The sequence below is a fragment of the Pogona vitticeps genome, chromosome 7 (assembly GCF_051106095.1).
Source record: "Pogona vitticeps strain Pit_001003342236 chromosome 7, PviZW2.1, whole genome shotgun sequence".
Taxonomy (NCBI): domain Eukaryota; kingdom Metazoa; phylum Chordata; class Lepidosauria; order Squamata; family Agamidae; genus Pogona; species Pogona vitticeps.
The window spans coordinates 7,506,656-7,533,812 of NC_135789.1; the positions used below are offsets into that span (position 1 = coordinate 7,506,656).

Below are 27,157 nucleotides of genomic sequence, written 5' to 3' on the forward strand. Positions count from 1 at the left end.
ACTCATGTTGCCTTTTCTCAGAGAGGAGTTGCTTCAGCTCCCTGATTATTTTCAGTAATCAAGAAAAGAAGACTGTGGAGAGAGGTGATAGCATATTTCCAAATACTGTACTTGAAATAGACAAGCATAGTAGTCATACAGAGGAGAGGAGAGGAGGGATCAGGACATATAACAATGGGCTTCAGCTACAGCAAACCAGACTTCAGCTGACTATCAGGAAAAACATCTGAACTGTTAGAGCAGTACAACGGTGTGGAACCCATAATCTTGGGAGGTAGTGAGTTTTGATTTAGATTCCTGCATTGAGCAGGGGATTGGACTCAATGACCCTGTAGACCCTTTCCAACTCCATAGCTCTATGATTAAACCTTCAGTATCTTTAAATGATTGGGGGGGGGAAGGCAGGAGAGATGTAGTGATCTTCACTGTTCACAAAGTTTTTTTGGGGGGGGTAACATATTTGTATAATGGCAATGGTTTCACTTTATAGATTGCTTCATATCATCCTCATTTTAGAACTGCAGTGCTTAAACGGATCCCCAATACAGCTTTTGCTCTCTCTTCCCCACCTCCATAGTGGTCGTACAACTGTCATTACTCTGTCTACAAGACCCAGCATTCCTTTTCCATGCAAATATTTGCCAACTCCACCCCGATCAGTGTATTCCTTGCCCGTGTGTATCGCTTGACACTTAAATTGCCTGAAAGGGTGTTTGCTTTTGTTTTGTTATCGGTCCCTCCTGCTTGGAGAGATCCTTTCAGATCTTGCCTTTCTCTCTGGCTTGGCTGTTTGTTTTTCATTCTGCCCTCTTCCCTTCCCAGCTGCAAGGGGAAGCTGCCAAGCTCTGTCACCAGGAAATGACTGCATTTGGCCAAGGATGCCTGTAGGCTCTCTTAATACAGCTCTTGCACTGTCTGTTACAGGGGTCTGATGTGCTGTTTCTTGCAATGGCTATTGAAGGCAACAAATGCCAACAGTAAACAGCATACCTAGTGGCTAGAGGCTTTAGTTGTTACTGGAAGCTTGTCCTGGGTCATCCCCTGCTGTCTGTCTAAAACCAAAGGGACTAGTGCCACCTTGCTAGTTCAGAGTTCATAGAATGGTGAAGGTAGAAGGGGCCTATAAGGTCATCAAGTCCAGCCCCCTGCTCGATGCAGGAATACAACTCAAAGCAGATCTGCGAGGTGGTTATCTAAGTACTGTATCTCTTGAATGCCTCCAGTCTTGGAGTACTCACCACTTTTCAAAGTCATTAGTTCCATTGTCATACTGCTCATGTCAAGTTTTTTTCCCGTTTTAAGAGAAGTCTCTGAATTTTGGGAAGCACTACTTTAAAAGCACACACACACACACAGAGAGAGAGAGAGAGAGAGAGAACAATGTTCTTCCAGTCATGGAGGTGTGAAACAAATGCCACAGTACTTGTTAAATGTTGGTAATGCACGACTTTGTCTTTCCTTTCTTGGCTCAAGAGGAGGAGAGCGGTTCTCCAATTCGGAAGAACTAGAAATGAGCAGAAGACGTAGTTGCTGCTAGAATTAAAGAAACTTCTTTTTCCCTCTTTTTTTTTTTTTAAAGAAACAGAAATGCCACTAAAATGTTAGGTAAGCTGCCGGATGGAAGTGTTGCAGCCAGTAGAAAAACAAGGTTCAAAAATGAGAAGCGAAACATCTCATGCTTTGGAACAGCAGCATCTAAAACCTTGTTACCACCCAGCATAATAACAACAGCAACATAAATATTGTACCACAAGGAAACATACAAGGGAAGTGGTTAGCCTTGGCTTCTTCCTTGCTAATGGAGACTGGATGTTAAAGCATCCAAAATCGGATTCAGAAGAAAATACCAGAAGTACTAGTTTGAAGCCATTCCATGCTGCTTCCCCCCTCCATGGGTTAGGAAAGCCAGACGTTGCCCACATTGGCAGTGGCGTTCTAGGAGAAGTAAGTTGGGAGTCCAAATCAGGAACTTTTCCTGTGCTTCTGGAAGAACCAGGAACTAGAAGAGATGGAGCTCCCAAAGTGCAGAGCCGTGCACCGTGAGTTTGTGCCTCCTGTGAGTAGAGCCAGCCTGGGTAGCCTTGGGCAAGCTGCAAAGTCCCAGGGCACCCCAGAAGAAAGGAATGCAAAACCACTTCCAAGGACTCTCTACCTGAAAATGCTCACTATAAGTTGATACCTTATTCTGTTCATGTCCAAATGAGGATCCTTTTTGTAGAGCAGGAATAAACGAGCTAGGTGCATTAATCAGCCCTCAGCTTGTCGTTAACAGCCATACAACTTCAGAAACGTTAGAGATACAGTGTCAAGCATTTGTGGACCACCAGGTAGTTTTGGCTCACAGCTCCCATGAGTTCTTGCTGACGCAGGCAGTGGTGAAGAGTTATAAGCTCTTATGGGTCAAGCCAAGATTGTACCTAATCCAGCATTAAGCTCACACTGGGACCAGCCAATGCATTTTCTCCAGCAACTGATGTAGAACCATAGTGCTTCTGATACTAGAGGTGGTGAGAAAGCACCCTGACTACTAGCCATTGATAGTCCTAACGTCCATTAATTCATCTAATCCTCTTTTAAACCGGTAGCCACAAATGCATTATGTGGCCATGAATGCCAGTTTTGACTGGAAGCTGTACAGAGTGCTTTCTTTATCGGTCTTGAACCTCCTATCATTCAGTTTCAAGCGGGTGGTCCTGGGTTCTCTTATTATGAGAGAGGACACCTCTATCTGCAAGCGCATGCAATTCTAATTTTTTTTTCTAAAATCGCCTCAAGCATTAGAACCTTCTTTACAGAAAAGCTGAGGTCATCAAGTCCAGCCCCTCTTAGGGAGTCCCAGTGGGGAATCGAACTCCCAACCTCTGCCTCCCCAGCCAGACACCTAAACCACTGAACTCCTGTCAGAGATAGACCTACATTTTCAGGATGTGGGTTGATGCTTTCTATGAAATCAAGCAATCTCTTCATCCATTGCAGGTTCATCAGTGACAGGCAGCCATTTCCCTAGGTCTTTCAAGGTTTTTTTGTCTCATCACCTCCTTGGGACCCTGGGGATTGATTCTGGGTCCTTCTGTGTGCAAAGCGTAGCCCTCAACTCCGAGCGTTGATCCCAAGAGAGGGTCGCAGTGTCACTTCATCAAAACTGCCTAAGCAACAGTTCAGACTCCAAGGCCAGCTCTTACCAAGGTTCAGAGCCTGCCGATGATGGATGGCTTTGTCTTGTCACAAGCCAAGGTCGGCTCTGTGCTAGAGCTGCAGATTGCAAAACTGAGCGCCAGAGGTCTTCCAGCAAGCAAGAACAGCTCAATGGGAGGCTGCATAGACTCTTTTTTCTCTTGTGTTGCTCAGCTGGTGGGACAGCTCAGCTGTGTGGTTTCTTTGCATCAAATGCAGTGGGGAAGGGAGAAGAGAGGGGTTTATCCCTCTTTTTTGACACCTCTTGCATTGCCAGCTGGGGAAGACCCATTTCACTATTCTAACTCTGCTTTTTGTGCCCTGGGGGACTTGGTTAATTAATCAGCTTCCTCTTGCCATCACCCATCACTGAGAAAAAAATTCTCAGTCTTGCTCTTCAGGGGCAGCACCTGTTTATAACTGCAGAACCTGGGTTGGAACACATCTGCATGGATTTGTATCCTATATTTATTACTGCTGTGTATATAGATGCCAGGTGAAATTTCCTTCTCAAAACTGCTGAACTCCAAGCAGGAAGGGCCTGTAAGCATCATCCAGTCCAGCTCCTCTCAAGGAAACATGGCGGGTAAGAACTCCCAACTTCTAGCTCCTCAGGCAAAGACCTAAATTACTGAACTGTCCAACATTTCTCATGGATCATGGCCCATGTTGGCTGGGTGACATAGGAAAGAGCTTCAACAACAGGATCTATTTGTAATATTTCTTGAATAACTCAGTGTTGTTGATGGCTATACAGACGCCAGATAAAATTCTTGCAAAATCATCTCAAAGTAAGCCATGCTAGATAGACAATTTGCTATAACTTCAAGGTGCTGTTAGTCCCTGATGTGTGTAAAGCAGGAAACCTGTGGTTTCCAGGTGTTTTTAGACTGTAGCTCCTAACAGCCCTGAGCTTTGGTCATACTAGATGAGACGGGTTCTTGGAGCCAACATCTGGAGGGTTGCAGTTTGCCCACTTTTTATGGAAAGGTCTACCTGTAGATGCCTGTGTTAATAATAATAGTAACGTGCTGTCAAATCAATTCTGGCTGATGCAACTCTACACGCACGTTTTTCTAGACGGAGAGTATTCAGAAGTGGATTCACATTCCCTTCTTCTGGGGGCACCCTGAGACTCTGCAGCTTGCCCAAGGCTACACGGGCTAGCTCTTCTCCCAGAAGACACAGCCAGAGACCTAAGCCACTGAGCTATCCAGCTGTCACATGTATTGAGAAGTGATGTAGGATCTTTGAGGTTTCAAAATTAAGCAACCAGAAGATCACTGATTCAAGCAGTGTTGGAGGAAATCTGCTAATTTTAGAGGCGAGCTGGACCCATTTGTTGAGCTGCAAATATGATGAGTGTGAGGCCCAGCGCTTATTCTGCTTCATGTCAAAAAAAGAGAAGAAAAGAAAACAGAAAAGGAAGCTGAAAGTTAATTTAGCTTGGAACGCTTTTAACTGTCAACATAAATAAAAGCAAAAGCAAATCTGGGCCAAGCTGACATTTACAAGGGTCAGCCCCAAAGTGCTGCGTCCAGGAATTCCAAATGCACATGCTGTTTGTTCTCAGTGGCTCTTCTGGCTCTTGGCCGAGATGGCCATGTGCAGGAAGCCACACAAGTGTCCTGCTGGCAGCAGCCTCTCTTGGCCCCAGAGCCGAAAACTGCAAGATGTGCCTCGAGAAAGCCCGACCTTGAGGACGTGTCCTCTCAAACTAGCCCGAAAAGGAAGGTTCAAGTAGGGAACCAGAGTATATATAACCCTATGTAGCCCAAAAGAGAAATAATCCCAAAATACAGTTAATAATACTGTAGTTATGTGCTGTCGAGCCAATCCTGATTTATGGTGAGGCCCTTTTCAGGGTTTTCTAGGTAGAGAGTCCTCAGAAGTGGTTCATCATCCCCTTCTTCTGAGAGTGTCCTGGGACTGTGTACAGCTTGCCCAAGGCCACCCAGGAAAGGAATTGAACTCCCAACTTCTGACTCTGCAGCCAGATACTTAACTCTCTGAGCTATCCAACCCAGTCGAAATATAATTAGAAGATGCCATTCCAAGCATGGGTTAGAAGGGATGCTGGAAAAGGGGCAGTGATTCAGTGAAAATTGTTTGATGAAAAGCTGCCTTCTCCTGATTCAGAGCACTGGGCCATGTCGCTCAGTGTTGCCAGCACCAGGGGCCGAATCCAGTCCTGATCTCTGAAGTTCTCCAAATGACCATACTGCATCGCAACACTATTTGGTGGTTCCCAGCTGCTTATTATTATTATTTGCCTCTTTAACAATTGAAATGCTCCTCCACAGGTTTTGTTTATTCTTACTATGTGCCATCGAGTCAATTCTGACCTATGGTGACCCCAGTTGGGTTTTCAAGATGTGCACGATGCTCAAGGAGTGGTTTATCATCCCCACCTCCCACTTCATTTCCAAACGAAGCATGGATTTGAACCAGGTTCCTGATCTGACACACCATCCACTGTACTATACTGGTTCTCAACAAGGCTTCGTCAAATAAAAACAAACTAGGTGCCTTACTGATCATAAAAGCTCTATGGCATGCCATTGGTTCCCAACCTTGGGTCCCCAGATATTCTTGGACTACATCTCCCAGAAGCCTTCACCACTAGCTGTTCCGGCAAAGGCTTCTGGGAATTGCAGTCCAATCTCTGGGGACCAAGATTGGGAACCACTGCTTTATGATGATAGTACCTTGTTTCCCCAAAAATAAGACCTAGCCTGAAAATAAGCCCTAGTATGATTTTTCAGGATGCTTGTCATATAAGCCCTAACCCAAAAATAAGCCCCAATGAAGTGAAACCCCACCCTCCACCATTGTGTAGCATTGTGCAGCAACCAGAAGATATGACTGTAAAATAAAACATCCCCTGAAAATAAGCCCTAATGTGTTTTTTTGAGCAAAAAATTACTATAAGACCCTGTCTTATTTTCGGGAAAACAGGTAGCTGTAAAGAGAACTACTGTACTGTAGTACCATGACAGTTTCATGATTTCAGCATCGCCAGCCTCCTGGCCTTGCATGTATTTTTGTAACATCTGATCTCAAAAATTGCCACATTTCTGGTGACCTCTGAACTGACCTAAAAAGGATGTTAACATTGCTGTGGATTGTAGCATTTTTCACATTGCGAAAGAGTGTCCCTTTCCTTTTTTAAGTATGTGTTCTTACAGAAGGAGCCGCAACATAATTTTCAGAGTAGCAGCACTAAACCCATGATGTTCAGGATATGCAGTTTTTAAAAAGCTGACATCTTCCACTGCTCTGTTGCTATAAATCAGATGAGGCAATGGGTGCACATTTAACTGATCTTCCTGTGCTCACCTTCTCTTGCTCAGACACACCAATCTCCTACACATCAATAGGACACCTTAAAAATACAGTTTATGTGTCTTGTAAGCAACTTTGCATTTGACGAAATGGGTCACAACCTAAAAAAACGTGAGCCAGATGAACCTTGGTAGTTTGAAATTTCCCTGCTAACAGCATTTTTTGGGCATATTGCTGTTGGATCTCCATTTTGGACGCTCAAAATGTGGCTCTAGCGATTGTGCTCATAAATGAGTTTGTGGATCCAGTGATCCTCAAACTGGGGTCCCCAGGTGGTTCTTGGTCTGCATTTCCCCAAAGCCTTCACCACTTGTTATGCTGGCCAGGATTTCTGGGAGTTGTAGTCCAAGAACATCTGGGGACCCATGGCTGAGAACCACTAGATTTAGTGAATGTGCTGTCAGCTAGGGTGACTCTATGATGAATCAGTGACCTCCAAAAGGTCCTGTCATTTACAGCCCTGGTCAGGTCTGGCAAAGGAAAAGCGGTGGCTTCCTTTATAAAGTCACTCCATCCCATCTTTCGTCTTTCTCCTCTTGTCCTGCCTTCAACTTTCCCCAGTGTCGTTGCCTTTTCAAGTGAGTCTTGTCTTTCCATGGCGTGCCGAAAGCATACTATAAGTCAGAATACCCTCTATTTGGTTTTCAGAGAGTCCGCAAGGCTCATTGGCTTAAACTCAATGATCATAGGGTCCTTTCCAGACCTGCAGTTCTAAGATGATGGTGAAATCTAGTTGTGAGTCATCTAGTACAGGACCACTGGATCCATCAGCCATGCTAGCTTGAATATACTGGGAGCTGTCATTCAGAAGAAAATCTTTGCCAAACTGCATTTTTCATCAGCCTGTCGGAAGACCTGTGGCCACTTCTTCCCACAAGACAGGAGGAGAGAACAGGAGCCCCCTAGCATGTTCCTGCTTTCTCCTAGCAAGGTTTACATCAAGGGGGCCCCTTCAGGGCAAACAGCTCAGCTTCCCCCCCCCCCCCCGCAATATGTGATCTTCCAGTCACCGGGACGGTCTTGTTCCCGGCCAAAAAGTTCCAGCCGGACCTTATCTGGAGCCTCTTCCAGCGACCACATTCCCTCTCCCTCTCCCATCATTGTTGGTGCAGGAGTAGTCTTGGGATGTGTGGCTGTGTCCTTCCTTCATCCCACCGGGCTGCCTAATTCCCCCCCCCTCCCAGTTAGGATGATGAAAAACCTTCAGAGGAAGAAGAAAAAGAGGAAGACTTCTTTGTTCTTCTACCAATCAATCCTCCCCGAGGCCTTGCAGAACAGGAGAAAGAGTCAAAGTTTTGATCCACGGGGCTTCTTCTCTCCATGGGCTAACCATGGCTCTGCAGATATTCCGACAGGTCTTTTCAGACCCCCAGGACTGATGGACTATTCTGGAGGCCCGTGTCAGCCCAATACATCCCTCGAGATGTTGTTTAGACTATGACTCCGATCTCTTTTGGCAAGCATCAGTGACGAATCATGGGAGCTGCAGTAAAAAAACACACCTCTTGCCAAGCCATACATTGTCCAGCCCTTCCCTAGATGAAAAGTCAGTGGTTCCCTAATGTTGCATCACAGTGCCCCCCAGGCACCTTTAAATCTGCAGAGAGGCCTTTTTGCCATGGGGCGGAGAAGAGGTGGGGGAAAACCCAATGGAGCTTTAAATCCTTCACAACAGACTACAGACCTCAGGATTCCTTAGGATGCAGACACAGCAAAGGGGTGTCAACAGTGCCTCCTGACCTTGGGTTCCCAGATGTTCTTGGACTACAGTTCCCAGAAATCCTGGCCCCCACGGCTAGTTGGTGAAAGCTTCTGGGAGTTGTGGTCCAAGAACATCTGGGGACCCGAGGTTGGGAACCATTGATATGTATAGTGTGGATACTATCCTGCCCCACTTGAGCACCGGGAAATACTTTAGCATCCTGAAGAGAACTGGCAAGAAAGATCAGGGGTCATGGAAACATAACCTACAATACAGCAAGACCCATGGAAGCAAAACCAAAGCTACGCAATAGAGCTCAGTTCATGTCAATAAGCTGGTGGATTGGACCTAGCATGTAGGATGTGAGGGATGGTAGGAGGCATTGCCAACTGGCTGATGAGTGTCACCATTTCCCACTGTCTTGCTGCTAGAAAAATCAGTCACGTCTGAAATAATTTCGTGATACAAATGGAAAATACATGGATTGGGGCACCAGGATATTTTAATAAAAGCAAGCTTTGGAATCCTTGAGGAGTCTTCACCAGTTGACCCCACAGCTGACTATTGCGACATTTTGGTGACCCAATTAATATATCACCTGTTGCCATTTTCTGATTCCATTCCTGGAATACACAGCTTGCCTTCTTCTGTTACACCAAAATTTGAGAATAATATTACAGTAGAATCCTCATATCTGCAATTACACTTTTCCACAGTCTGAAAACATTAAAGATATCAAAAGAAAAAAAACCTAGAAATATGTATTTTCACGTGTATTTTTCAGAACTGGCCACTAGAAGGAGCCAGAGACCATGCTATGTTCTTGTTGTATAGCATGATTTCTGGCTCCTTCTAGTGGCCATTTCTGGAAATAAATGGTGAAATATATATATCTGGATTCCCCCCCCCCCTTTGGCCATGCCATCTATAGTGTTCACTATGATCCAGGATTTTCAGCATCCATGAGGGGGCTCAGAACCAATCCCCCGCAAATATGGAGATCCTACTGTATTGTTTAAAAAGCTTCTTTCTTTCTGGGATTGGCACTGCTTTCCACACCGCTGTCCCAGGAACCTGCTTTCACTGTTAGGCAGGACTTGAGCATCCCTTTTGAGGTCCTTTTGCCACCACAACACCACGGAATGAGACGGGCCCGATCCAGAAAATGTCCAGTTAGGCCAATAAATAAAGCAGACCAAGAAGGATGACAGCAACGAAGGGAGAGAAAAAAATAATAATAACACGATCACGACGGGAGCTTTAAATATTTTTTCCCTTTCTTAAAAAAAAAAGAAATCTGTTTCTTTTGGCCGTGATCTCCTTCCCGGTCTCCCTCTCCCGCGTGGTCCTTGGTGGGGGTGTCCCTCTCCAGACGGAGACTCCGGTGTCCCATGTCACCGGCACGTGTGCATCTCCACGACCCGGTGGCACTGTTTACACTTGACAAAGCAGCACCAGTGGAATTTGCAGCTACAGCGCTCCACCACTTCCACCTCGTCCGTGTGGAAGCCCCGCCCACAGCACATGAGCTCGCAACCGTCTATGGCCTTGGAGGTCTTGTTGCAGTGGCGCCCACTGGTGCCCAGCACGCCGTTCTTTAAGTCGTGGTCGCAGAAGTCGGGGCTGGAGTCCAGGTAGACCAGGTCCTCGTCCGTGTGGGGCTTGAACTGGGAATTCTTGGGCACCAGCACTTTGGTGGAGCCCACCTTGCGTTGCTCCACTTCCGTGGCCCCGTCGAACTTCTCCTTCAAGACGTTGCCCACTTTGCGGAACGGCGGCATGGCTTTCCAGCAGGTCTTCACCTCGCAGGAGCCCGACACCCCGTGGCATTTGCACTCCACCCGCATGTTGTTGAGGATGGCCTGGAAGAGACATAGCAGGAGCGGCTGAGGTCCTGAATCTTAATCATCTTAGAATTGCAAAGAGAGAAGGGACCATAGGCATCCTTGAGTCAGTCCTTGTCGAGGAGGCCCCATGGGGAAACGGACTCGCAACCCTTGACGTTGCAGCCAGATGCCTAAACCACTAAACTATCCTGCTAGACTTTGTGATCTAGAGGATCCCTTCTATGTCTGCAGTTCTAAGATTCTAAGCATCTTTTCCAACCTCTGATCTTGGGCTTGGCATAGATGTTAAACCTAAAAACAGTACTGATGGGCCAGATTTGGCCTGCTCTTTGCACCCATCTAGTGATACTGGATGGGGAGTTCTAATTGCACTCCAAGGAAGTCTTATTTGCTTCCAAACTCCGGCGGAAATGATGTCAGAGCAGAGAACACAGCAGCAAGGAGGAGAGGCAGAGAACTGGTCACCTTTCTAAAGGACCTCCCTCTAGCTCAGTGGCTCCCAACCTTGGGTCCCCAGATGTTCTTGGACTGCAACTCCCAGAAATCCTGGCCAGCGCAGCTAGTGGTGAAGGCTTCTGGGAGTTTGAGTCCAAGAACATCTGGGGACCTAAGGTTGGGACGCACTGGTCTAACTGGGCCACCTAATAGATTTCAAGCAAAGTAGGAAGATCAGAGAATAGTCAAGTAAAATGGCACTACTTTGATACAGGACAATTTTTCTGTGACTGAAGAAATTCAATCCATGCAGCACTTAATGTGCACGCAATGTATGGCCCACCAGAAGATCTAGCAAACAGCCAAGATAATGCCATTGAAGTACCTTTTTGTGTAAAAACCATCCTAATAATCTCAACATTTAAATTTCTTTTTAACTTTGCCTATATATCATATACATCCATAATTTTAAATTGTGCAACCCTCCGATACAGATGAAGGACCTTTGCCTGTCTGGATCCTATGTGGCCAGATGCTTCTCGTATGTGATGTTGGTGTTCTTTCTAAAAGCTCAAAGCATCCCGTTTAAATCATAATTAATAGGTGAGCCAGTCTCCTCCAGAAACAAAATCTGCAATCTGAAGGCAAACACAGAAGGGGTGCTACCGTTACCTTCCTCCCAGCTTCGTTGTTATGAAGGTTCATGAGCGCTCGGCTGGAGGAGGCCCCTTTGCTCCTTTCCCTCACGTCGACGAATGACTGTGAAAAGGCCACCCCATAGGCAATGTTGTCGGAACAGCCGGACCACTGGAAGCCTAGGTTTGGGCAAGGAATAGAAAGGTGGTGCGTGATGTCACTGACATTGGCCTCTACGGAACTGCAACCCAACGGTGAATAAAAGTGGCGGCAGTTGCTTCCTTCTTCTTAAGGTCTTGAGGAAGGGTTGTCTCGAAACTGACTTTGCTGGGATCGAGACTATGTACTTAGGTTTCTGGGAGTTTGAACTCAAATCTCAGAAACATGACCATTTGGGCTGATGGCTCTTAAGACATCCCCAATCAGCATGGCCACTGGAGAGGTGGTGGTGGTGGCGGTAGTTCTGGAAGCTGCTATCCAGAAGGGTAAGTTCTAAGCTTACCCCTCTAATAGCATATGAGCTTTGCAGTTAGAAGTGGCGCTTCCTTAAGAGATAAAGGATGTTAGGTTTTCCTCCTATGAGGTTTCCGCAGCTCCAGGAGTCCAGACGTTGCCATTGAGCTTGTTTTCGTTTGGCAACTGGCCTCAGGAGGCAGTCATTTGACCGACCATGCCCGCCTTGCAGGAATGCATCTCTGATGGAGATCTTATCACTTTCCAGTTACAAAGCTGCCGTCTAACACAGTTTGGCCCTCTGTCCCTTTGGCACATTTTTTCTCCTGTTCTGTTTAGAAGCCGAGTTGGCTTTCAGGGCATTGTATGAGAAAAGAAAAAGGAGAAAGGATTTTTGAAAAGGAAAGAAAGCCAACATCAACCATGTGCCATTAGCCATGTTCCCCTGTTCCCTTCCACAAGGTTCCCAGAGATTAACGACCTTCCAGGGCACTGTCAAAAATAAAGATGGTGGCCACCTGGAATTGGCATGTCTTAAATTTGGTTTTTGTGTTTCTCTTTAAAAAAAAACGAAACAAGGGCAAAGTAAAAGCATGAAGCAGACCCTGCTGGAAAGCCAGGAGCCTAACAGCTGCCCCAAGGTGGTCGGGGCTGTGCCAGGTTTCAGCAACAGAGTTTAATTGTGCTCCCTTTACACCCACGTGGAGTGGCTCCACTGCCGGGACACAACAGCTGTTCTGCTGGCACAGGAGAAGAGACCCTTAGGCGGGCTTGCCAAGTTGGCAGGCCAGGTTTTGAGTCCCGGCTGGTGCGTGCCCACCTCACTCGCTCGCTTCTCGGCGCTGAACATGATGAGGCCACACGCCACTCGGTTCAGAGAAACCTTTAGTTTGATCCGTTGCACCGTTTTTAAATCGGCCGCTGAAAGGAGTAAACATGTATAGAAGAAGCCAGGAAGGGAAAACACACTGTCTTTGTGCTAAATCCAGCGGCTTATCCCAACTAGAGTGACATCCATTGTCTGAATGGCTCTTGTTAAGGCACCACCTCTGTAAATCCCATCTCTGTAAATTATTACACCAAGTATAAGAAGGTCTCACTGGATACCAAGACTGAGTTAATCCACGCTCTCATCTTGCCGACAACCATGTATGGGTGTGAAAGCCGGACACTGGGGAAAAAATGATTTGTTTGAAAAGTGGTGCTGGAGGAGAGCTTTGTGGATTGGTTTGCCAGAAAGATGAATAAGTGGATCCTACATCAAATTGAGCCTGAATTTTTCTCTGGAAGCAAAAACGTTGAAACTGATGCTGTCCTACTTTGGGTCCCTCATGAGAAAGCAGGATTCTGTAGAAAAGACAATAACGCTAGGAAAAGTTGAAAGCAGCAGGAAAAGAGGAAGACCCAATACAGGATGAACCAACTCCCTAACAGTCTGAAGACTACAAAAACAGGCTTTGCGGACCCTCCCACAGGCTGTCCTCCACCCACCGTTGACCTGGATCTCGTGGTGCTTCCTTTTCTCCCATTCCTCCAGCTCTACTGACCTTGAGGACTAACCCCGTGCACGGTGCGATCACAGCCACATTTGTCGAGTTCGCCGCTGCTGCACGCCCTTGTCACGGCAAAAGCGACGCCGGCGGAGGAAATTGCATAGACAAAGGCTGCCTCCCGGGTCCCTGGCAGAATTGGGAAAGAAGACAGATGCGCGGTTGAAACCTAGGTGGCATAAAATCTTGCTGCCCCTTGCAAACAGTTTGCCTGCTTGGTTAGGGGTTTAAATATGATTTAAATCAGATCACCTTGCTTTTAAATCACTGCCCGCCTCCCAATAGAAACAGCAGCCAAGGCTAACTGTCTCAAAAACTTCTAAAGATTAATCAGACTACTACTACTAATAATAATGATGATGAGAATAAGAAGGAGGAGGAGAAGGCCCAGTGGGGAATCGAACTCCTAACCTCTGGCTCCACAGCCAGAGACCTAAACCACAGAGCTCTCCAGCAGTTCTTGTAATGCAGAGCAGAGCTACTCCACCCACCCGCCAGCCCCTTTCCTACGACACTCCATTCTGGTTCTCTTCCATCCTGGTTCTTTTCCCCCCCTCCTGGTCTCCATCATTTCCCATATTTCATTCCTAAAGGTTGTGCTGGATTTCTTCCTTTTTTCCCTCTCTCCTTAATTTTTAAAAAGTGCTTCTAGAACATTTGAGGCTTCCTCAATCCACCATACCTTCAGCACTGTGGAAATTTCATTTTTGGCCTTCACCACCCAGAATCCCCCTGGCTGATAGGTGGATTATGGAGACTGTAGTCCAACAGGAATGAAAATTCCAAACTGTTCTTCCCTAAATAAATTCTCTATTATTGCCCGATACACACAATTTGTCTCCCCTAAAGAAGGGATTGGAGAAGCTCTTTGTTTGTACATGGAGATATCTTTTGCACTTCTTTGAATTAGCTCCCAGTTTTTCCTTTTCTACCCTGGTTTGTTCCCACTTAAGAATGGACTTCAGACTCTGCACTCACAAGCTAAACAGCAGCAGCTACAGCAACAACACATATACATACACACACAATCTTCCATATTCAAAACCCTTCTGAGTATATAATAGTGTGGATTTTTTTGGGGTGGGGGAATTGGACTACGTACTAGTTGAAGGAGTGTGGGACATGGAGTCAAAAGTAGAAATTCTCCAAGGCACATGGCAGTGCACAAAGGACACAGTTTGCTTTTTTAGCTCTGTTCTTAAGCTTGGAATGTTTTCCCCAGGATCCTACCAACATGGGAACTGTGGCTTAGACTGGGACATATGCCCCATCTCTCTCTCTCTCTCTCCCTTTGCAAGCCTCCTTTTAGCACACCTCTTCCCCGATCAAACTGTTCTCATCTTGGCAGAAGCATTGTGGGTGGTGTGTGTGCGCAAATCCAATGAGGGATATTGGTTTAGCGGTTCCCGGGTGAAACCCTGAATCCCTCTTGTTCTTGCCAAGGGCGGTCAGAGTGGAACAGACCCTTCTCTCTCTCTCTCTCTCTGTCTCTCTCAATCTCTCTCTCTCTCTCTCTCTCTTTCTCGGAGGATCTGGGCAGAAGCCAAACTGAGGCTGCTCCTCGGTTCCCACAGCCGGCTGCTGTTCCGAGACAGCCGGAGCGTCTTGGGAGCGCCTGGCCCGCTCGTCGTCGTTGTCGCCCCCCCCCCCCCCCCCCGCTGGGGCAGCAACTGTACGGCCTCTGAGTTAATCGAGGTTAATAGCAGGCTAACGTTAAAGTCGGTTGTGCTCGGCGGCTGCCCATGAGAAGGAACAACTCCAGTTTCCTGGTACTTTTTGAAATGCCCAGGGCTCGGTGAGCATACACTTAGAAGAAGCAGCAGAGGTTTGTGGGTGTCCTTTTTTCAGAGGGGTGTGTGTGATTGTGAAGAAGGAGAATCTCAAGTGGGCAACAAAACCGATCGCAGTCCTTGTGCGGCGTTCTGGTGTCCTTATGCTGGGGTGGGCCAGGCGCCGACACGTCACCCCTGGGGGGCCAGAGCAAAATCTGGCCTCCGGGTCCACCAGAACTGCCTACCGCCACCTCATGCCTATCCAGGGAAGAAAATGGACCTTGGATGACAAGCTGTTACTCATGGGTAGTGATGGCTTTGTAGACATCATGGGACTACCAGTTCTATCATCCTTGAGCATCAGCAGACTCCTGTTTTTCCAAGATCCTGTCCTTGCAAAAGGCAAGAGGGAGAAGTTTTAGCAAGCTTGGGGGAAACCCAAACTATTTAATCCGGTTGCCAGTCCTAACCAGGGTAGACCCACTAAATTGACAGTTAAAGGAGGTCATGACTAAAGATGGGCACGAACCGGAAAAACAGTGGTTCGTGGTTCAGGTCTACCCACGAACAATCACACAAACCCTCAAACGAACGGGTATGTGGTTCATTTTTCAGGTTCGTGCTGGCGGGGGGAGGGAATGATCTATTGCCCCTGTCGCCTCACTATTTGGTCCTGGCGCTGACTCTTTCTCTTCCTCCACCATCATCAAGATAGCGGGATCGCTTCCCTTCCTGGAGCCAGCCTGCCTGCCCGAGGATGATGGTGGCAGCAGCAGGACCAGGTAGGGAAGGCGATGAGGGCAGTGGGAAGGCGTTAGCATTTCGTTCTGCTTTGGCAAAACAGGTTCCACGAACCGAACTACGAACCAGCCCCATTCGTTGATTTTTCTGGTTCGTAGTTCGGTTTGTGCCCATTGCTAGTTATGATTAATTCAAGTCCCACCAATGCACTGGATTTACTCTAGCTGGCAGCAGTGACCGAACTGAGGCCAAAGTTTGCAAAAGTAAGAAAAATAATCAAAACTAAAAAAACATTTAACAATAGGAACCTTAAAGGAGCCCAATGACAAAATTACAGGCCAAGAACACTCATTGACGTTTTATTCATCTATTAGTTTATTGTTTACTAGCATTTGTAACCCGCTTAGATCCAAAGACGTCAAAGCAGTATACAACACTAGCAATCTATGGAACACATTGAATTCAATGCGGAACCTATGAAATTGAACATTCCAAGCATACATTGGCCATGAAATACCTGGAAGCTTGGACTGCTATAGGGGTGAGGCTTGCAAAAACATTTAAAAAGCATCTAAAAATAAAAATGGTGGGTGCTGGTGCAAATGTCAGAGGAGTGAATAGTCCAGTTTGTGGGTGCCGCCAAGCTCAACGGGCTGTTCTACATTACTGTAGATCATCTATGCTTATTTTGGAAGAATCGGAAAAAGAGAAGGTGCAGAGAAATGTGTAGGGAGGATGGCATGGGGTAGCCTGCAAGGGGTCAGATCTAACTGGCTGGCTGACTAACCAGAACCCTGAGCAGGATTCTTCCCACATGGCAATATTTGGTTGTGTGTTTTTTTTCCCTTGTCATAGGAGAAATTAAGCTTTCTCTTCCCCCATCAGCCTACTTCCCTTCGGAGAAAAGATACCGTACACGGGTTGCCCCCGATCGGAAGGCAAGTGGACGTTACCTTGAGTCACCACTTTGCCAAAGACCGGCAGGCTGTCCAAGGTAGAGCAGTTCCAGCGGCGGTTGCGAAACTGAAACTGGCATTCCTCGATGGCCAGCTGGGCGCCCCGGCGCACCGAATCCATGACTTCCAGGTTCCGTTTGCACATGTGGACCTGGCGCTGGATCAGGCCCTTCAGCTTCTCGCAGGTCTCTTCTTCCGAGATGCTGCCCACCGACGAGAGCTTTGCTAAGTACCTGTAAGGGTGATAGCAACATGTTCACCACCACCCCGGAAAAAAAAAACAGTGAAAAGGAGGGAGACTTGAGTCTAGATTGTCAGGGCTAAGTGGTGAGTCTGCCTGGGTTTCTAGTCCGAACTTAAAAAGGAATCATAGAAGGTGTAAAACCTATTAGGGCAAAGAGATTCAATGCCTTGGAAAGCACATGGAAAGTTGGGTCAAACACTCAAGTGGACCTCCCCCCCCCCCAAAAAAAGCCCTGAATCATTAGCTTCTACTGATTGCAACCATCCCTAGTGAATCTTTTTCACCTTTGCTGTATGCGATTTTTGCTGGAGGTGGAGAAGGACCCACCCACTGGCTGCTAAGGTCAATGGATCTGATCTCAGAGGCAGGCTTTTCCCTGCAGACCACAGTGGGACAGGAAAGAGTTAAAAGATTCTTCCATGCCTGCTGCAGTCGCAGGAAAGGCCTCTCCTCCTCCCATCTCAGCGAATGCTATCAACGTTTTTAAAACTGTCCCTTAAATGTACAGATGCCTCTCATAGCAAATGCTTGCATCTATTCCAAGGTTGCAAATGTCTGTCTTTATTCTTTGAAGGCAGCGTAATCCATCTGGGACTCCACACTCACTCCAGTGAGAGGTATGGAACTTCTCAAAATTATCCTAAAAAGAGAAGTTGCTGATCCCAGAACATAGTGGCTACCCCCCATTTTCTTTGGTCCCCGAAAATGAGGTGGAAGGAAGATTGGCTTCTTCCATTTTACCCTTTTCAAGACATCAACCAAACAAATTTCTATAAAGTTGCATAGTGCACATGTGTTTACATATCAGCTAAGAAGTCATATGTTCAAGAGGGATCAAGGTTTTTTTAAAAGCCCTGACACCAACACATCGAACCCTAATAGGGATTTCAAGGTAAGTGAGCTATTTAAGGAGTGGTTTTCCAAGTTCCACTCCCCTAGTGAGTTTTCATGGCTGAGCAAGGATTCGAACTCTCTTCTCCAGAGTCATAGTCCATCACTGTATCCACCACACTGAATCATATTTCAAAAGCAGGAAAAGAAGCCTCCGGGAGCTTTTAAAGCATGACCCTAAACACACACACTTATTTTCAGCAAAGCAAACAAGTGCAACATTTTCTAAAATCTAGACATGACCTTCTTGTAGCTTCTAATCTCACTAGAAAAGTTTGGTGTGAGAGAGAGGTAGACAACGGCCCTGATCCTATGAGTCAGAGAGAGGTAGACAACGGCCCTGATCCTTTGGAGTTACTCACCCTGCTGTAACCACTGTATTTTTATTTATTTATGTATTTAGAATATTTTAAACCCTACTTTCTCCTTAACAAGGACCTGCTTCGATCCTTAGAAGGCAATACTGAAAGCTAAAAACAGTAAGTAAACAAATACTAAAAAGGATCAAACAGATACCACTGTAAAAGAGAGTAAACAAAAGCAACATCAAAAACGCATTCAAAGGAACAAGTAATCCAATTAAAAACCTTTCCCATACAAGAGGAAAGCTTGCCTAAAAAGAAAGGTCTTTGCCTGCCTGCAGAAGGGCAGCAAAGATGGGACCAGCCTGGCCTCCAGTGGGAGGGAGTTGCAAAGGCTAGGCACAATCTTTGGCATTAGCTAGCAAGAAGAAATTTTGCTATATCCCTGCGTTTGTCCCAGATGCGTATGGGCATTTGGGAGTGGAAAGCTGCCCTCTAGTCTGCTGACTAACGAAAAGATCAAGCTAATTAAACATAGGGGGCTACCATTGGCACAGGAACATCACTGAATGCTTGACATCATTAGATTTTCAATTCATTGACTCTACTGTATGAATCTACAGATCAGCACACCAGCCTTCTCTCAGGGACATGTAATAATAATCTTGAGCCTTTGACCTCATGAGCAAAATCTCTTATGGAAAATCAAATAGCTGCATAATGTCCTAGAATTGGATTCCCAGGGATGGGAGACCAGGTCAAGCATCCTTGTTCAGAAATGCTACTATATCAGACTTTTGAAACTCTTGTGTATTTTAAAATGACAACTCAGAGAACTATCTACCAAGACCAGTGTTCATGCTGGCTAAAAATATTTAGGAAATCATCAACATCATCTTAGAATTGGAAAGCTGGAAGGGACCCTACGGATCATCGAGTTCAGCCCCTATTAAGTGGACCCAGTGGGGAATTGAACTCTCAGCCTCTAGCTCCACAGCCAGAGACCTCCACCACTGAGCTTACCACAAATGGAACGTTTGGTGGTTTGTAAAGGTATTGTTATATTCCCCCTGAACATGTTGCTGTGATCTGATAACAGAAGCTAAGCAGAATTGGGCCTGGGATTTTGGGAGGGACTATAGATACCATAATTCTTCATTCTGGGAGTTCTGCCTACCTAACAGACACATTATAAACATCTAACTGTGGGAGAAAGGCCTAAATCAGAAGCCTCTGAGGCTGAGCTAGGCCTAGCTCTGTCCAAACTTCCTGTTCCTGCCCCAGTGCTAGCTGGGAGCTTTCTTTCTGAACAGGAAGCTAGGCCGAGCTGGGCCGAGCGAAGTCTTCCACTTTGGGGCTTTCTCCCATGAAGTTTGGAAGGTGTACTTACTGTAAGGCAGGAAAAACTCCCAGAATGGAGAATTTAAGGGGGTCTGTGGTCCAGAAAATCTGGACATCTCATCCTTAGAAGGCCCTTTCCAACATTCCTGGGCACCCCACCCTCCAAGACTTTGCCTGAGCAGCTCAACAGCCCTCCTTTGTCTCCCCAGAATGGACTGGGCTGGGCTTTGCGCTTCCAGGACTGAGGAGTTCCAGTGTATCCACGGGCCATTAGCAGAAGCCAAAGTGGTCAAGAGCCAGCCAAAGTCAGCAGAACAAGAGCCCCGCTTGCCAACGCCGGCTGCCACAAAGCTCCCTCGGCACAGGCTGGGCTCGGATCAGCCGAGGCTCCCTCTGAAACCACTTCCCTCCCGAAGGCCGCGCGCGGAGCTTTTCCTGGCTGCCCCTTTCTCTCCACGGAGCGGGGCCCTTTCAGGCTCTGGGAACTCACAGCAACAAAGAGAGAGGAACAGACAGACATGGGTTATTCTTCCCCCCCCTTCAGATGGCTCCCCACCCACCGCCAAAATAACTTGGCACGTCTTCTGGGATCCCACAGCGCTGTGGCAAATTCAGGACGTTCACGTTGCTTTCTCGCTCCCACGTCCAGACAAGCCATGGAAGAAACCCCAGGGGATGGGGGGGGGAAATGACAGAAAGGGAACCTCCACCATTCATTGTAGCCAAAAGCCATGGGTTTCAGACACAGAAGCGACCGTCAAAAGAAAGGAAGCAGAGCTTCATAAAGTTCCTTTTTCCGGACTAAGATTTCCAGATTCTCCAGTTGGGAAAAACATCTGCGTACAATTTGGAAACCTTGCGTTTTAAGAGTATACCCACCCCTCAGAAAAACACAACCAGCATATTGTGCCGTGCTAAGGAATGGACTTCTGGGAGATGAATATATTGTGCAAATTTTCTTATTTCACAAAACAGAGGTCCGTTTCTGCTCATGGAGTTGGAAGTTCCAAGTCTATCTTCCAGGTTCCCATCAAGCGTCCATGTTGGCTAAGGCATTCTGGGAGTTGCAGTTCGAAAACACGGGACGAAAACCCCTTCAAGGGAAGGAAGGCATCTCTGCCTCCCTCATTTCAATTTTTTTTTTAAAAAAAATTGTGTTTGCAAAAACTGCCAGCCTCCTCGTTGCCAGTCCAAACATGCCGTGGGGCTCCTCGGAGTCAAATGAAAACCAGGATAGTGAGAAATAAACGAGCGAAGGGTAGATGCCGAAAACAAGCATGAAAACCAAGAGAAACCACATTTTTCAAAGCCTCCGTATTTATGATTTGGCAGTGCCCGATGCATTTTGGGAAAGGCTGAGATTCCTTTGTCAGAGGCAAACGAGACACGGAAAAATAAAACAGACAACTGTGTACAGGTTACTGCCGCGAGGATTTCTCAAAAATATTTTTTATGGACTGACAATACAGATTACGTCCTCTTGCACCGAATTGGATGCATGAAAAATGAAAACACCGGTGTGTCGAGGAACACTTGAATTTTAATTTTCACTTATTTTAAGCCGATACGCCCCAGAAACGCATTATGTTTTTGAGCGGCTGTTGTTTACAACTGGGGTGGCCCTCCAATATTCCCACACATTTTTGGGGTGTGTGAAAAATCAGCCACTAGAGGGCGCAAGTACTTTTTTGGTTGCATTAAAGAACTGCGTGTTTTTGTTTGTTTGTTAAGGAGTGTAGGTCATGGGAGAAAATGCACATAGTCACAACCTGGGACTCCTAGTATGGCCACATCTGGTTGGGAAGTCTTTCAGTCCTCACTTTTCTGTTGCCCAGTCTTGAAGGCTAAGGGAGACACCCGTGATTACCTCTCCAGCCTGTATCCTGAGTCATTACTGCACACAAAGTAGACCATCACCAGAAGATCTGCAACTACAGCAGCACCAATCCGCCTATTCCCAGCCGAGCATGGGAGAGTTTCCATTTGACACCGGGATGAAAGACCGAAGGCTGTTTCCCAGATCTTTCCAGGTGATGGGAGCATCCTGTAGAGGAAAAAGTGGAGAGGGAGTCGGGCGCTCTCCACGGATTCCTTTGAAACCTTTCCAAGCTGATGCTCCCGATAAGTGCTCTCCCGAAAAGAAATACTTCTTACTCTTTGAGGAGTAGCATTATTTAATTAAAGAAGATGAATCTGTCATTTCAACGATTGCACGCAGTATCATGGGACTAGAGCAACAAGTTCTGGAAACAAATTCGCCAGCTGCCCTTTTCCTGCAGCTCCTGACATGTTCCATCGAGCAGGATGCCTGGCTTCCCTTACGGACAATTTCTGCTGCACAACACTTTCTAAATAGATCTTGGAGGGTGCTGCAGGGCATGGTGCGAACAGAATTTGGAATATTACCTTTAAAGGGAACTCTGTGCTCTGCTCATTACTCCTAAGCAGCCAGGTTTTGCTATCCTTATCATTGCTCCAACCATGTTAAGTAATTAGTGGCAACACATGTTGGAAAAGCACTGCTTCTCAAACTGCCAAACCCAGCCAGGGGCGCTGCAGCTACAACCTCCCTCTCCTTGGCTAGCAGGTGTCCCTGTGTGCTGTTCGGGATTATGCTTGACACATGTGGCCAGGTGCAGACCTCAAGGTGAGCTACAAACCTCTCCCCCGGATGCCGGGCTGTGCAGATAAAGAGTCAGAAGTAGTGGTGGCACTCTTTTTACATGGTGGAGGCTCCAGGGCAAAGTTAAAGGAGCTGCAACTCAAAAAAATTTGGGCATCACTTTATGGAGGTGGTGCATTGTCACCCCCAACCAGGCTGGGAAAATAAAGGGGAATACTCTCTGGCACACTCTAGTGGTGGGTTTTGATAGTGACCCTAGGAAATATAAAAATAGGAAAGTCGAAACCAAAGAATACTTCCCTTGACAATTAAGATTGACAGAACAGTGGTATAAACTATGAAACGTCCTGGCAAAAATGCCTTACAACGTAACAATTGAAAATAACTAGGTGTTACCCAGTACATCTAAAGATTAATTTTGTTACTATTTGATATCTTACACATTAACCCCAATGTAACCAATCACATTTTGCATATAACCAGTTATTTCCAAGCTGTGGCCCCAAAACGAAGAGGTTGCCACACTGTTGTTGAAGTTCTGGCAGCAGAGCTTGGAAAAGTTATTTATTTTTTTTTGGACCACAACCCCCAAAATCCCAAACCCAAAGACTTGCCAATATCCCTGGTTAATAGCATTACAGTCACACATACACACCCTGATCCAGCACCTTCTGGATGTGTTTCACTACGGTCCCCATCATCCCCAGACATGCCAGCTCAGTTCAAAGTTGCCTTGGAGAGAGCAGAAATAAATAAATCACACCACTTGTCCCTCCCTCTTCATCGCCCAGGGAATCATTGTTTTGAGAGCTAAGCCAGTGAGTTCCCCTCTAGGCAGAATGCACGGGAGACAATTTGGAGATCACGCCAGTAGGAACATGTCCCTTGAGCTTTCTACTTTGCTGACAGTTTGACAGATTTGCCTCCCCTTCGCTTATAGGAAAAACAAACAAACGGCTGCGGTTTCTCAGGTACGAAGGAGCACTACACACACACACACACACACATATGAAAAAGAAAACATCCCTCTCTCGCAAGAGGTCAACAGCAGGTGTGCCTGTCTCCCTTCACTGCTAAAGGGCAGGGGCACTGGCATAGGTTGCCACCTGCATAGATCAGGATCAGGACTCAATGTGGGTTTTTTCCCATTTCGCAGACTGCAAATCCCATAATTCCCCATTTTGTGAGTTCTACCTAACAGACACACACCTAAATGTGGTTCACCTGGATGACTGGGCCTCACCTGTTAGGCTTTGATGCTTAACTAGGCCTAGCTCCGCATAGATTTCTACTCGGAGAGAAAGATCCCAGCTCGCACTGGGGCAGGAACAGGAAGTTCAAGCAAAGCTAGGCCTAGCTAAGCTCCCTCTCTCTTTATTATGTGGTGACAGAACCAACTTAAAATGCTGCAACAATAAGAACACTATAATAAAATAATCATTAAATTGTGCACATATTTAAGAAAAGCAACCAGTTAAATTGATAAGAGTCTTTTCCCGAGATCTCACAACAGGGAACAAAAACTTGAACCACAGACCCTGCGATTGTTCGGTTCAGGGTTTAGCTTCCGGTTCAGCAAGAAAGATCTCAGCTAGCACTTGGAACAGGAAGCTTAGGCAGAGCTCGGCCTAGCTGGGCCTCAAAGCCTTCCGCTTTAGACCTTTCTCCCAGGTGAGCCACATTTAGGTGACTGTAAAGTGCCTGTTAGGTAGAACTCCCAGAGTGGAGAATGATGGGGCTTGTAGTCCAAGCAGTCAGAAAAACCCGTCCTTACCCATACTAAAGAACATGGTCCAAGACAACACAAAAGCTGCACGGCCTCCCCTTGAGTCCGAGATTCGCACATCCTGGCGCTTGCTTTTTGTAACTCTGCAGTGAAGGGCCTCAAGTGAAAGATTGACGGGGCGGGGGGGGGGGAATTCTTTTCAAAATACCACATAAACTAACACTACTCTTAAGAAGCCGACACGCTTGGGTTATTCATTAGGAGGCCGATACAGCACTAAGCACCTTCGCCCAGAGATGCAGAACAGTTCAAGTAGAAATCCACGGTAGCGTACAGCTGAAAAAGAGTGTCTCTGGGTAAGCATTAATTTTAAATAAATAAATAAATAAATGTATATGTACTCTGAAATACAGTATTTTAAGAGAGGAGTGAATGACCCAAGACACCTTTCTCCATGAACTCAATAGATCCAGCCTGTTCATCTTCTATTATTATAATCTTTCTTATTATGTTTGTTGTTATTAGTTCCAGTCTCAACATATTTCAGGAGCAGCTTCTGAATATATGGGGCTTCATTCCATTTTTGACCCAACGAGAGGAGACCTACTTGGGACTAAACTGACCTTCACAGCCAGAGTTGTTATAGAGCAGGACTCAGGAGATCTGGGTTCAAATCCCGGTTTGGCTGGTGGGTGGCAGTGGTACCCCCCCCCTCCTTGAACATCTCACATGTTTTGAAGAACCGGTTAGGGTCACCTTGAGTCAAAACCTCTACTTAGGCGCCCAACAAGAAGAGACCTCGTGAAATAACAAGAAATATGCTGACAAATTGGGACAAGTTCAGAGGAGGGCAATGAGGATGATCAGGGGACTGGAAACTAAGCCCTAGGAGCAATGACTAAAAGAATTGGGCATACTGTATTTATCCATGAAAGAAGAAGACTGAGAGAAGACAGGATAGCACTCTTCAAGGACTGAAAGACTGTCATACAAAGGAGGGTCAGAATCTGTTCTCAATCATCCCAGAGTGCAGGACATGTAATAATGGGCTCAAGCGGCAGGATTTTGGCTGAATAACAGAAGAAACTTTGTAACTGTTAGAGCAGTACAACAATGGAACCAATTCCTCACAAGGAGGTGAGCCATCCAGCGCTGGAGGCCTTCAAGAGAAAATGGGACAACCTTCTGTCAGATCTGCTTTGATTTGGATTCCTGCCTTGAGCAGGGGGGTTGGACTAGATGGTCTTCGAGGCCCCTTCCCACTCAATGACTCTATGAGCTCAGCGCTTGGAAAAACTCCTGGCAAAATGTCCCTGAAATACCTTTAAAACAACTTTTCGAAGAATACCTTAGTATATTCTTGAAAGCTTTCATGGCCGGGATCTGATGGTTGTTGTAGGTTTTTCGGGCTGCCTGGCCGTGTTCTTAAGGTTTTTCTTTTCCTTTTTTTTCTTTTTGACTCAAGGTGACCCCGACCAGTTCTTCAAAACATGTGAGATGTTCACAGACAGAGTTCTGACTCCTGTCCTCTGAAGATGCCGGCCACAGAGACTGGTGAAACGTTAAGAAGAAAAACCTTAAGAACATGGCCAAACAGCCTAAAAAAAAACTACAACAACCAATACCTTAGTTACATCCTCCAATTAAAAACCCACAAATAATATTCCAGCTTGTGATGTCCTTTTTTTTTGGAATGTTAACTCGGTTACCACTTTTGTTATCAAACAAGCGAGGAAGGAACTAACTCATGATAGAAAACTGCCTTATTGCTCGCCCAGATCCCATAAATACATCCAGTCTCGTCTCATTTTGGAAGCTAAGTGGATCAGGTCTGTTACAGGCTTGAATGGAAGACCACAAGGGGAAACCAGGAATGGCCAGTGAGGAAAAGATGCTGCAGAAGCCCTGGAGAACTGTAGCTCCTCATCAAGATGGACAACACTGGTCCTCATGAGCCAAGAATGTGACTCAAGAATAAAGCAGGGTCCTATGTTCTTTATACCCATCATCCCACCTTGAAATTCCTAGATCCTGACTGATTTTGGAAACTAAGAAGAGCCATGTCTGGTTAGGATATGGATGAGAGACCACCAGTGACCTCCTGGTAGGGCTTGGAACAGATCCTTCTTGCAACTTTGGCACACCGTCCGAGTTGGAAATAGTGGATGAGGTGGGCCAACCATCTGATTCGGGTGGCCATAATCCTATTGCATAGCTATGCCTATGTAAACTGAAATAAAAGCTGCATGAAGGTGGATGTGAAGGAAGCAACTCCGTAGACAAAAAAGGCCCAGTGGGTTGTGGGGGTTACTGAGTGATGAGCCGTGTGGCCAGTTCATTGCACACACAGCTGCATAATCGAAGAGGCATGCTCCCTGAACATTAATTCCTTGCAAAATTACGCAGGCATAGCTATGCCAAACCCAACAGGATTTCTGTTATTGGAAGCACCTCACTTCCTGACTTCTGATTTTTGGAAAGGGCCAACAGGTTATCCCCATGTACACGCATCACATGCAAAGCTTTCCTTTCCCCTTGGGTGTAGCTGAAGGAAGAACATGGAGCCTTAACTCACTGCCTGAGCAAGCTCAAAGAAAATTCTGGGCCAGGAAGCCTTGAATTCACTTTTTATCCCTGCAACGCAGACACCTTCCTGAGGCAACTGGAAGGGATATAGAAACGTTGACACACAAAACACTTCCCATCCACTTAGCAACCAAAAAACACCTTTTCAAAGGCATCCCTTCACCCTGAGGGTTGGGTCGCCGCACACGTTCCCACCTCATAAATATGAGGTGGGAACAACGGTTGGCGCTGTGCCCTGATCCGACTGGATGTGTTGTGAACCCTGCTCAGCACGTAGGTGTCCTGCGTTCCCCTCCGGGAAGTCGGAAAACACCTGAGCAGAGAAGAAGGGTAAGCTTCGGTTGAACAGGTTACATATTGATGGTCTTAACAACAGAGCCTAGAAAACTGAAAGCCCTGGGACCGGATCTGGCCCTTCCTAGGTGCAAATCTGGCCCGCTGAACTTCCCTGGAGAGCTCTACCTCTTCTCCTTGATGGCACAGTTCGACAGTTTTAGAGCCACGGTGTTTTCCCACCATTTCTGAGAAGTTAGACTGCCTCTTCTAAGACTTAAGTTTCCAGCAGGAAGCTCAAATATGCTGGCATTCGGGCCAACTGGCTTTTGAAAATGTGGCCCCAGGAAGTCTCAGGAATCAAATCCAACCCTGGCTCAAGTCAGGTTGCCATTTCAGTTACTCTGATTGTGCAAGTAATTTGTCCTAGTAAAGTGTTGCACTGTCATTAATAACCGGCCACAAAATTCATGGGAATGCTCCCTGGTTCCCACTAGTGGCCAATTTCGATACTGCAGTTTGGAAATATTTATTAAGATACTTTTGCTCAGTAGTTGAAT

General features: G+C 46.4%; 1 protein-coding gene across 3 annotated transcripts in view; it reads right to left on the reverse strand.

Annotated features, from left to right (window-relative positions):
• Positions 1–8,705: 8,705 nt before the first annotated feature.
• WNT4 (Wnt family member 4) overlaps positions 8,706–27,157 on the reverse strand; it is a 31,326-nt gene continuing 12,874 nt past the window's right edge. The window contains exons 2-6 of one of the 3 annotated variants that reach the window (XM_078379118.1): positions 22,668–25,289; positions 16,609–16,844; positions 13,140–13,271; positions 11,176–11,318; positions 8,706–10,083 (exon numbers count right to left, since the gene is read on the reverse strand). In XM_078379118.1, the coding sequence (XP_078235244.1) occupies positions 9,616–10,083; positions 11,176–11,318; positions 13,140–13,271; positions 16,609–16,844; positions 22,668–22,723 (1,035 nt within the window). In that variant the 5' untranslated portion in view covers positions 22,724–25,289 and the 3' untranslated portion in view covers positions 8,706–9,615. The remainder of the gene's footprint in view (positions 10,084–11,175; positions 11,319–13,139; positions 13,272–16,608; positions 16,845–22,667; positions 25,290–27,157) is intronic. The other 2 variants (XM_078379119.1, XM_072977688.2) reach the window with 2 other exon arrangements.